Source organism: Alligator sinensis, unplaced genomic scaffold (assembly GCF_000455745.1).
Source record: "Alligator sinensis unplaced genomic scaffold, ASM45574v1 scaffold173_5, whole genome shotgun sequence".
Classification (NCBI taxonomy): Eukaryota; Metazoa; Chordata; order Crocodylia; family Alligatoridae; genus Alligator; species Alligator sinensis.
In genome coordinates this window covers 742,263-754,245 of record NW_005842198.1, presented here as the reverse complement: position 1 = coordinate 754,245, position 11,983 = coordinate 742,263, and the positions used below count along the sequence as shown (strand labels likewise).

The window sequence follows — 11,983 nt, the reverse complement described above, 5'->3', positions numbered from 1 at the left end:
GAGGGCCAGCCCCAGAGTGGCAGGGAGGGGATGTAGAGCAGGGCCACACATGGAGCGGTGCATGGAGTACAGCGGGCTGGATCCGGAGTGGGGGAAGGGGGGCTAGAGCAGGGCTGGACCCAGAATAGTGCACAGGGTAGAGCAGAGCCAAACCCAGAGCAAGAGGAGGTAGAGAGCGGAACTGGACCCACGGTGGGGGGGAGGGGGGTAGAATGGGGCTGGACCCGGAACAGTGGGGAGGTGGAGCGGGGCCAGACCCGGACCACCGTGGGGGGGCAGAGCAGGGTCAGACCTGGAGCTGAGGGGGCATGCAGTGGGGCTAGATGCAGGGCTCCATCCCCACCTGCCCCCTGCCCCCTCCCCCGTCATTCTTGACAGGCAGTTTGCTAGTGTAGTGTGGAAAAGACTTACCTGAAGAGACGGGGAGGCAGTGGGATGCCACGCCGGGAGCCGATCCTGGCAAAAGTGAAAAGATCAAAAGAGAAACATGGCAGAGCCAGGAGGAGCCGGGAACAGCTCCTGCATCTACCTGGGCAAACTTTATAAGAGTGTGCCAGGGCTGATTGGTTGGCCAGATGCCCGGAGCTGGGATAAAAGACCCAGCGGAAGAGAAGCCCATGGGACCGGTCGTGGAGTCCCCAACCGGCCTGGAGAGGCCAGAGCCCTTGAGTGGTCCCAATGAGGGGACCTGGTGGGTACCCTGGAAAGGGGTCACAGCAAGAGCACAGGGCCAGAGAGGGCCCAAGGATCTACTTACAGGGTCGGCGTGGACCAAAGAAGGCGGCAGGAATGACTGGAGTACAGCAGGACCCAGCAGTGCCAGGATACAGACACAGCTGATGGAAGGCAGGGGAGAGTCAATGCACCGGGGGACAGAATGGTGCTGAGGCCGGATGCCGTGTAGGCAGAGAGAAGGGGGGCCATAGGAGATGCTCAGCATAGAAGCACCACCGTTAGCCTGCAGCCGAAGACCGCGAGAGACCGAGTGTCAAAATGGTTCAGAACATCAACCTCGATAACACAGGTGAAAACATTGCAGTTGGCGTTAGGCGGGGTGTAAGAGAGACGGAGTCCAACAAAGAAGGAACAACAGGAATGACCAAAGGAAGGCACCAGGGGAGGCAGGACCGAACATCATCATCCCGATACAAACATATCCATCATCAAAGAGGTGGCAGGCGAGGTCGCTGGGGAACCAACCCAAAGTCACCTCAATAAGCAGGCTGTTCCACCCAAGGAACCATGGTGAGGTTTGAGAAGAACCCACACGTGCAACGCTCAGGGGAAAGACACAGGAGGTTACATGTAGATATAAAATTTGACAGCAACATATTTACAAGTTTTCTTTTTTTTTCCCATGAAAAGTGTGAATACTAAGGACACATTGTTTCTTTTATTTAAAATACAATTAGTTGCAATTTAAATCCAAATACTTGTCTTGTTATAGTAGTCAGTCAAAACTTGCATAGTTTTAAGTCTAAAATATTCTGAAAATTGATGGTACTTATTCTGTATCTGTGTACTACAGTGGAATGCATATGGATTCATGAAAATATCTCCAAAATCCATTAGAGAAAGGAGAAGTTTACTTTTGTTTTTGTTTTATTATAACAACAACTGGAGTCACCAGCCAAGTTCAAGGCTGCACTGTAAAAGGAACTATATAAACACAGAGTCAGTCATGAACCTGAAGTTCTTACCATCTAGCTAGCTAAAACGGACATGTTATGGGAAAGAGACAGAAGCATAGGGAAGTGTAAGATATTTGCTCAAAGTCCCATAGCAGGGCAACAGCAAAAACACAAAGAGAACTCAAGTCTTCTAATTCCCAGTCCACTGCCCCAGCTCCTAACCAAATGATGATTCCCATGTTCACTTCTGTATATAATATGTACAGAGCTATTATAAGTAACAAAATTATTAACATTTAACTTTTTCCTTGCTGTTTTCTGGGAAAATAAGTGTTCTCCTTTAGATTTTAAAGTCATTTTATTTCGGTCAAAAATGTTCAAGGTTGCATGTTATAGTTTTTCATTTCATTCTAATGCCAATTTATTAGGTATAAATACCTTTGAACTGTTGCAGCTGATTCATTTATGTAGCCAGTTCCCATTTCACTTTGTGTATGAAAAGTCTGCTGATGTGTGCATTCTCACCATCTCCTGTTTGGGGGTTTGTTTGGGGGTTTTTTTGTTTTGTTATGGGTTTTTTGAAGCATTTTTGGTCTAATAATAGAATTATAGAAAAGCAGGGCTGGAAGGGGCTTCAGAAAGTCATATAGTTCAACCCCTTGCTCAAGGCAAAATCATCTGTGGTTTTGTTATATACAGTTTTAAAATAGAATAAAATATATTTATTCTAATTGAAATTGGACCCACTTGGTTTGATGAGAAGTTGTCTCGTTAACTAAAGTAACGTTTCAGATTGTTCAAAAACGTTGACTATTTTTACTGCTTATACTTTGAATATGTTAGTTTATAATTGGCTAAAACAATTTTATAGGCATTGAGACAGCTCTTGGATAATGTGGCAAAGAATATAAAATGCTACTCAACTTCAAAACTATATAAAAACATTTTGTATTCTATTCTAGTAGATATGTGTCCATATAATATTCTATAAATGCAAACCGTTTCATATGTTTACTTTTACATGTAACTGAGTCATTCTTTTTGCTATGTTTTCACTATTTCTAATTCTATATTCAGGCCATGCTTACTACATACAACTTTTTGGTTTAGAATCATATTACATGTTACAACACAAATAATTATTCTAATCCACTAGCCTATTTTTTTTTAAGCAGGACAAAGGCTACTTTTGTATATGCTTTACAATCAGTATCAGAACTGTCATTTTACAGTATGAGAACTGTTGTCACTTTGTAGTTAGTGCATCTCTGAACAGACAACTGATTTTAGGCTCTCCATGTTTCAGACTGAGAGATCAGGTGAGGAATCTCAGTTCTCTACATTAAGAGGTTTTGTATGTGGAAAGAATGGTTTTGTCAGTTGTCTACTGAGGTTTGGAGCTGTGGATTCCTCTGGAATATGCATCTGAATTCCTTTTCTAGTTCCACAAATGCTGCATGCTGCCAACTTTTCTGACTTTGGAGCTCTAAATTAAGGCCAGTTCTGCTCATCCCACAAACCCTTTCATGTTCTTTAACCGCAGCCTGAGAAAGGCGCCTTGGTTTCAACAGCAGCAGACCAACATATGTTTACTTAATTCCTAAGACATGATGACAGTGGTCTTTATGCCACTAAAAGCTTTTCTCTTTATTATTTTCTGTTGAAGTTGATTTCTAAAAGTTCTTCACATGCCACGTGTTTTATTGCAGTGTCTTCAGTGTGACCCATGAACAGCAATGGAAATTAAAGGAACAGCAACTGAAACTGCAGATTACTCAGCTTGAGACAGCTTTAAAGTCTGATTTAGCAGACAAGAATGAAATTCTTGACAGAATTAAAGTAGAAAGAGGTATCTATAAAAGACCATTCTTTTTCTTAATGCCCAGTTATATGATACATGCCACAGAAGAGCTCAGCCTGTAAGTGGTGACTCTAGGACCCCACTGTAAAACCCTGATTGGGCAATGTACTTCAAGCATGTCTAACCTGAAGTGCATACATAGTCCAAATAAAATTAGGTGTATGCTTAAATGCCTGCTGGGTAGGGGTCTGTAGTCACTAGAATTTTATATTTCCATTAGTCTTTTCAATTCAGGCCTAATTTTATTTTTCTATTCATGGGCATTTCCTCCATGGTCCCTCTTCTTTACTCATCTCTGTTACTTGCTATGTACTATACTAAGGTTCAAGTGATTCCTATACAGCTTGTTCTACGTTTAGCTATCTATGGTTAGTAAATACTAATCTTAATTAACAGCTAACTAACAGTTATTTCCAATAATTACACTATTTGGTTTCCAGTCACATGATCCAATTTATCCCTTTTCCTGTGGTACAAGATATTTTTTGAGCTTCTTAGTAAATATTTAAAACCACTTAATGCTCTTCTTGAAATTTTAGCAAATTTGTTCCAAAACCCAAGCCCAAACCAGAAAAAGCAAGATCATTTAGGTTAAGTACAGACAGTCAAAAAGCCGGAGGCTGAACTGATTCAGTCTTTGCAGGTTAGTCTAAGCTGCAAAGACAGAACCAATAAGTAAATGCACAGACATTCATTTTTGATTCAGGAAATGTAGCCATATTTCTGCAGTGGCTCAAGCCAGCAGCCAAGAGGCACTAAAGCATGGCTCTCTGGTATGCAGCCAACATGAGGAGTGTGTTTGCTTCCTCTTTCTGCTGCCCCCATGGTCTCTGGGATTTGCAGTCCACAATCACAGCAGCAGGACATTGCAGGATTGCACATCACTTCCTCTTCCTGCTTCCATGTACGTCTGGGATTTGTAGCGCAGTCACAGCCAGCACTAAGTAAGTAAGGCAGGGCAGCTCCATACTTGGGAGAAGGGAAGTTTAACTCCCTTCCCTGGCCGCAGACCCTAGCAGAGGGTTGCCTGAGAGGGCCAGTGAGCCAGGCCTCACTGCTCCAGCTAGGGAGCAAGGGGTGGGGCCAGCCCTGCTCTCTGGAGCAGACAGCACAGCCCAGTCCATGGCTGCAAAATGCTAGAGTGCTGGGGGACTCTGATTTAACTTGAACCAGGAAGGGGTGTGGGACAGAGATTTCATAAAGTGGTTTGACCCAAATCAGTTAAGTCCGATACTACATTCAGCCAGGTTCATCTTAAACCAGGAGCGAAATTAAAATTAGACTAACACCAATTCTTAAAACATATCCAATCCTTCAAGACTAGAATCTTAACTACCTATTCCTTGCCATGCTCAGCATTCTAAATTAAAAAAGCTACCTGTAAAAATAGATAAGCTGTGCAACATGCCCTGAGGGTCAGCTGAAAAGATCCCAGTATTAAAAGAATATCATAGACTATTTTATAGTAAGGAGAAGGATATACTCAACAGTGCATGTTGTGTTTTGCCCAATTGACTTACATTAAGCAGATGGGAATTTGAAAGGTTAATGCTTGCACCTCAGGTTGACAGTGTATATTTGCATCTCTGTGACCTAGAAAATTCATTTCTTTTACAACAAATGGTAAGGGAATATGTCAGTGAAGGATGAGAAATTAAAAAAGAAAAACCTCATTCAGATAAGCCATATAAAATGATAAAGGATGATAGACTCATACTTCTATGTCTTAAAAACTTCTGATTTGTGGAAAGATTTAGGTTTAATTTAGACCATTTATGACTTGTCTATATTAAGAGTTGCATTATTATAACCAAATCACTTTAAAATCAGTTGAGCTAATCCTGAAGATTTACTTCATCCTACTAAAGCAAAATTCCTCTTAATTTTTCACAATTGATTTATTTCAGCTATTGATTTATACCTTAGTTGATAATTTTGAAGTTAAGCTAGATGATTTAATGTTTTTACCATTCAAAATGAGTAAGGATCTTACAAGAAAATTATTGAAAATGTCCCTAGTCAGACAATTATGTTCAAGGTTTCTCTTTCTGGCAATATACTTTTATTTGCGAGTGAAGTTTTTGATGCAATGATTTGATTTTTAATGAGGGTAAAAAGACTGAATAATTTATACATTAAAATCTCTATACCAGTTAGAGTGGTGCTGTACCACCACCACCTTAGTTAGTAAAAATAATATGAATCACTATGGATAGGGAATTAGAGGGGATATTTAAAAAATACATTTATTATGCAGAAGTTAATTTTAAAAAGCAGTCATAATCTTTGGAGTTATGTTAAATTAAATGTAATGTAGTGTATTTTGTTTGTTTTTTAAAGACCAAAATGAGAAGTTGACTCAAGAGAACAAAGAAATACATTTGCGTTATCTAGAGCATAAGGAACAGCTAGATGAACTGAAAAATCGCATGAAGTTTTTCACCAAGGTGAACTTTTTATCCCTATTGATGAACAAAAAAGCTTTATATTTTTTATGCATTGTGCAAGTACTCCTCTTAAAAGCAGAAGAATATAGAAATATAAAAAATTATTTATTCATGATACCAGAAAAAGTGCCATGTTTAGTGGAATGCACCATGTTATGCTGAATGTATCTCTCCATAATTCATTCACATTTTCTTACACACTTTTATTGACTATTTCTGTTTCAGGAGAATGATACTGATGCGTCAGAACTCAGTGAAGCCCTCATGCTTATAAAGGTAACTTACGAACATTGATCACATTTTCATATCTGCTGTACAACTTTTTAACTCTGTTATGACTCTTTTGTATCTGCTGAACAAGGCCTGGGTTTTGAGAGGAATCTCATTTGTGTATCTTTTGGTAGATAATGCATCTGGCTTGTACATGGGCACGTGTCATTTTCAGCTACAGAAAAGTAGAAGAGAAAAGAAAAGTTGGCAGCATTAAATTTATATGGGATATGTACATATTTCCTTACAACATCAAAAGTGAATTTAGTCAGATCAACAAAAAAATGCTATAAAGCTTCTTTTTACTTACTCCAGTAAAAAGAGTTACTTTCTAGTGTTGTTTTCACATTTTCCCATTATAGTTCTGATCAAAAACAACTTTTTGTTTAGTAATTCTGAAAGGTTTGCAAGCATATTTCAAACTAAAATATTAAGCTCTGAAAGCATAATAAAAAGATGCTCTCACTAGTGACTGCTCTTTCCTTATTTATGAAAGAACCAGAAAAACTCCCTTTTTTCTCTAGGACATAACTTGTAATTCAACAAGATTTGCAAAGAAGTGAAATAGAAGAAATGACTATAGAATAGAAGAAATTAATATATTCTTCTCTCCTGTATTCAAGTAAATGCTGTTTTATTATTTTTAAGGAAAATATTCATAGTTTTATGATGTATGATATATCTTAAACTCCTAAAAATAAGGACAAAATAATTCCAAAATGAAAGGCTTTTTTTCATTTATTTGAATTTTATTAGCAAAAAAAGCTCTACTATTTTACTACTATTAAAAATCCAAAAATGTGTGATAGAGATAACATAGAAAGTTCCAATCTTGCAAGTACTGTGAGCAGCAGGAACCAATATATTCTTCATCAAAGAAAATTCCTCATGATTAATTTTATAAATCAAATAAAAATAATAAAATTTACCTGTTCTGGTCTTTAGCATTTAACTAGTATATAATTCAGCTGCCACAAAAAAGAAACACTTCCTCAAACAAGCCACATCTGAAAACATATTCTAACCCTTGTCTATTCACTAATCTCCTAAATGGCCCCATGTGTATATCATGAATAAAAGAGGTGATAAAATAGACCAGTGTAGAACCTGTAGAAGAGTATGCCCTCAAGGCAGGCAAGGAATCCTCTTGTCTGACATTAATATTAAAGAATAACTCAAGATCAAAACTACAATAAATAATGACATAATTAAAATTGTGAGATACTAATACAACATAACGTGTTAAACTGAATATGTCATCTCTCAGGAAATGTTCATTAATATGAATATTTTACATCATGGGTTGGCAACTTACAGCCCGAGGGCCATAACCTCCCTACAGTGCCACTGTATCTAACCTGAGGGTTTTGCCTATACCCGTATCTGTGCTGGGGTTAAAAAGCAAAGATCTGTGCCAGAGCCAGGCCACTTCCAGCTGTGCCCTTGCCACTATTGCTTCTTCCCCTGCCCCCAGCCAATGGAGAGCTGTGCTGGAAGCTGCATCCATGCTTCTGCTGCTTCTCTCTCCCTTTCCCTGCCCCCTGCAACCTTCCACATCCTAGCTGTGGTGCAGAAAGAAGTACAGGTGCATTGATACATTGGGTCAATATTGGATCAGCACCGATATAAAGAAAATGGACTATATCGGAAATTGGCTTTTTTTGCCTGAGGTCGATAAATGCCCCAGGTATGCATGCAGCCACATCATTCATGGGGCCAGGAGCGCAACCTGGCAGCTTGGAGGCCAGTGTTGGGCTGCTAAGTCTGTTGTGGGGGAAGGGGAGGAGGGAGGGAAGGGGCGTGGGTGTGTCAGATCGAGGCCCCTGTGGTGAGGGAGGGAGTGGGGCAGGCGCTACCCAGCCAGGGTGGAGCACAGGACTGAGCCTCTGCTTGTCTGGGAGATACAGGGGGGGGCAGCTCCTGCTGCTGTGTGCACCCCGGGAGGGCACAGGGGCCATGTGCCCTGGATCTGCATGGGGTGGGCTGCTGCTGCAGGCTGTAGCCAGGGCTGCTCTGGGCTTTTCCCGGTGGGGACTGGGCCAGGCTGCGCTCGGGGTTGGGTGGGTGGCGGCGCTGGGAGGGGGTTATGGCAGGGGCTACAGCAAATTTTGAGGTGACTGCAGCCACCCCCATAGCCCCCTCCCAGTACTGCCACCGCCTGCCCCGAGTGCAGCCTGGCCCAGTCCCACCCGGGAAGAGTCCAGCACAGCCCTGGCCCCAGCCTGCAGTGGCAGCCCACCCCACCCCGTGCAGATCAAGGGGCACATGCCCCCCATGTCCTCCTGGGATGTGATACAAGCCGATATGCCCCCTTAAAAATCAGCTACCAGTATAGGTCCAAAAAATCTCTATCGGTACACCCCTAGAAAGCAGAGCAGAAGATGTGGGCAGGGAGTAGAAAGTAGTGCAACAAATTGGGCACAGGAAGGAAGTAGGAGCGGTATTTAGGGAGGGTATGGAGATTTGATTTTTGGCATACCTACCAAAAAGTTTGGCTCCCCGACTGGATGACATCATCATCATCTTCAGAACTGTAATCCACATTATATGATTTCAAAGTCCGTAGTTACATTAGGAGTACATAATATGTATTAAAGCTTAATACTGGTGCCCATCACGATGATATCTAAGTTTCTACACTGTAGTTTGCAATGTACAGTATAGTCTGGAGATACCCATGCTTGCAGGAGTGACGCATAGAGGGTGCACGTGGGTGCATGTGCACCCCCTGCAAACAGGCACTGCCAACACTGTCGGCAGCGCCTGTGGGCAGTCGCAGCTCACCACCTTGCTGGCGGCGGCATCTGCATCCATGATCATCCCTGGCCACCACCAACGCTGCTAGTGGTGCCTGTGGGTGGTCGCCAACCGGTGGTTGGAGTTTGCCCCCTCCCCAACACCCCACACCGCCGCCGCCAACTGTGTCAGTGGTGTCTGTGGGAGCTCCCCGCTCACCGCCACTGGGCACCCGCCGCCGCACCGGCACAGCCATGCCCCCCTAGCCACCAGGGGCACATGCTATTCATGCATGCTCGCTTTAAAATAAGTTAGCTTGGGTACCAGAAACAACCTGGTTGTGACAGCAGATCTCTGCATAGAGTTCTCAGCAGGGTATATTAGCCATTACTAGATTTAGCTCAAGTATTGTTATGCTACTATGCATTCTGCTTTGGAACAACAGCTTTACTCCTGGCATTTTTTAAAAAGTCAATAACTAAGTTAGTATTTTGGAATGTACATCATTGATTTGCAAAAATACTTGGTATCTAGCAGTCTTCATTAATTTTGTATGGCCTACATAGAAGGCCAGTCTACCCAGGCCTAAGAAATTGTCATTGGGATTTAGAGTCCCAGTGTCATGTTGAGGTCCATGTGAATGCTGTCCCGTTCAAGTTTATAAAAACTCTATGAAGATACAGGATCCCATTTATGGCTTGAAGCCTAAATAAATTCTTAGGACTTGAGGTTATGACACATTTTTATGTTTCTGTTTTTCACTTTAGTTTCCAATTAGATCTGTTAATTGATGGAAACTTTTCATGTTGGCCAAAAGTCTTCAGTTATTTTGCATTATTTCCTCTCAGTTGTGTCTTATGGTTAGAATATATATGTATATTAAACTTTCTGATACCATGACTGTGCAGAATTTTTTAGTTATCTCAAAGAATATTAATGTTTTTGGAAATAACATCTATTATCTCATATTTCTTACTGGTAAGTTCTGTAGGTATTTGTCGGTGATGTTAAGTGGATCAGGTGAGATTTGAGTTCTTTTAGTTGTTTGTTGAAAAATCATTTTGTAGGTGTCTGGTGGGAAATAGATTATGGTGTAAGGTCCAATCCTAAAAGTGCCAAGCTTTTCACGTGTCTTTCTGTGATACGGTGGCACTTAGAATATAAGGCCAATCCTATGAAATTCTAAAATGAGACTTAATTTCCTGTGTAATAACGTCTTACTCTTGGCACTTTAACTCTGTAGAAATGCATGAAATTACACTGCCAAAATGTTCTCCAATATTTAAAAAAAATATCATATTTATGTTATAGGCTCGTAAGCAACAGCAGGATGGAGACTTAACATTTTTAGAGAAAGTAGAAGATGACATCCATAGAGACTTGGAACGCTCTCTCCGGGAGCTTCAGGCAACACATGCAGAAACAGTGCAAGAACTTGAAAAAACACGGAATATGTTAATCATACAGCATAAAATTAACCGGGATTATCAGGTGCCAAACTCTGGTCACAATGGAAAATAATCAGATAATGAATTTCTCTGTCCCCTGATCCACCCTGGCTGTGCAGCGCCTGTCCCAGCCACAGCCCCACTCCCTCCCTTACTGCTGGGGCCTCGATCTGCTCCCCTTCGTGCCACTTCCTTTGCAACAGATTTAACAGCTGGACCCAGCTGCTCTCCACACTGCCAGGCTGCGCTTGCACATCTCTGCTGCGGCTGTGCTTGCACAGGGTATTTATTGGCCACATTATCGGTCACAGCCAATAAAAACTGATTGCCAATAGTCAATATTCCTTATATCTGTGCCAATCTGATATGGGACTGATGTATTGGTGTGCCTCTAAAATATATCTATTATAGTAGAATAACATCTAATACATTTGGTTACATCAATCACTACTACTACTATTTTAAAATAAAGCTATGATATAGTAGGTGTGTCTCCATATGCTATTAATTCTCATTAGGCTTACTGTGCAGTAAAATACTGTGCAGTAAGCCTTCCCCAGGAGGACATCTACATGTGCTCCCTGTTGGAAACAGATTTGCTCCCAATGGGAGTAGCCCAGTACAGGGCTACTACTGTCCTGCTCTTCCCTCCTGCAGGAGCCAGGGGGAGCTCCCATCTCCCCTGGGTGCTAGCCCAGGAGTTGGCAAGGGGAACAGAGCCAGTCCCAAAGTACATGGGGCCAGGAGAGCCCTGCCAGCTTAGCATGGAGCTAGCTGCACCAGGGAGTAGGTGGGGGCTGAGACACAGGCCCCACGTGCCCCCTGGTGCAGCCAGCTCTGTGCCCCACAGAGCTGCTCTGGGGAGTGGGCAGGTTCTGGGTTCCCAGTCCCCCCTCACCCTGCAGAGCTGCCAGCTCCATACTGGGAGCTAGGACAGGGGGCAGAGAGCCCCCCAGTTCTGGCACTGATTGGCTCCTGGGGAAAACTGAGCAGAGCAGTGCCAGGGCGGACACTGCTCCCTGTCCCCTGTGGTCCCCTGCTGCTTAGGCTGACCGGGAGTAAATTTGTTCCCGGTCAGCGTCTACACAAATGCTACTGTGCAGGTACCAGCTAACTGCACAGTAGTCTACTGTGCAGTAAATGCTCCACACCTACAGATATTGATGCTTTACTGCACAGTAAGGCATCTCATGTAGATGTGCTCAGTGTGTATAGATTATTTAATGTTTTGGGCCTTGTGCTTTGTTTAATTGTTTGATGGCTTCCTTTACTTGCTGGCCAAGTTAGTGGTCACATCTGCAAAGGTTCACACTGTGGTCACTCAGAAATAGCTTTGGGTCTTCTACTTAGCAACACCTATGCAGCTTAGCCTAGGCCCTTTCAAAGACATCTCTCAGCTTTCCTCAGAGATCCACAGGGTAGGCAAAGTAAAGTCAGTGTCCTACTCATACCACCTTGTACATACTCATTTCTGTGATGGGACTACAGATATTATGCTGGCTCTTCATTCAATTAATTTAATTCTAAAAACCACAAAAAAATTGGGAAAAAAAACATTTAGCAACATTAAGGGAGCATACAAAAGTGCAG

General features: G+C 42.3%; 1 protein-coding gene across 8 annotated transcripts in view; it reads left to right on the top strand.

Moving 5' to 3' along the window:
• RPGRIP1L (RPGRIP1 like) overlaps nucleotides 1-11,983 on the top strand; it is a 171,872-nt gene that overhangs the window by 65,423 nt on the left and 94,466 nt on the right. For all 8 annotated transcript variants that reach the window (XM_025207532.1, XM_006026573.3, XM_025207531.1 and 5 more), the window contains 4 exons: nucleotides 3,341-3,480; nucleotides 5,833-5,939; nucleotides 6,165-6,215; nucleotides 10,257-10,436. In XM_025207532.1, the coding sequence (XP_025063317.1) occupies nucleotides 3,341-3,480; nucleotides 5,833-5,939; nucleotides 6,165-6,215; nucleotides 10,257-10,436 (478 nt within the window). The remainder of the gene's footprint in view (nucleotides 1-3,340; nucleotides 3,481-5,832; nucleotides 5,940-6,164; nucleotides 6,216-10,256; nucleotides 10,437-11,983) is intronic.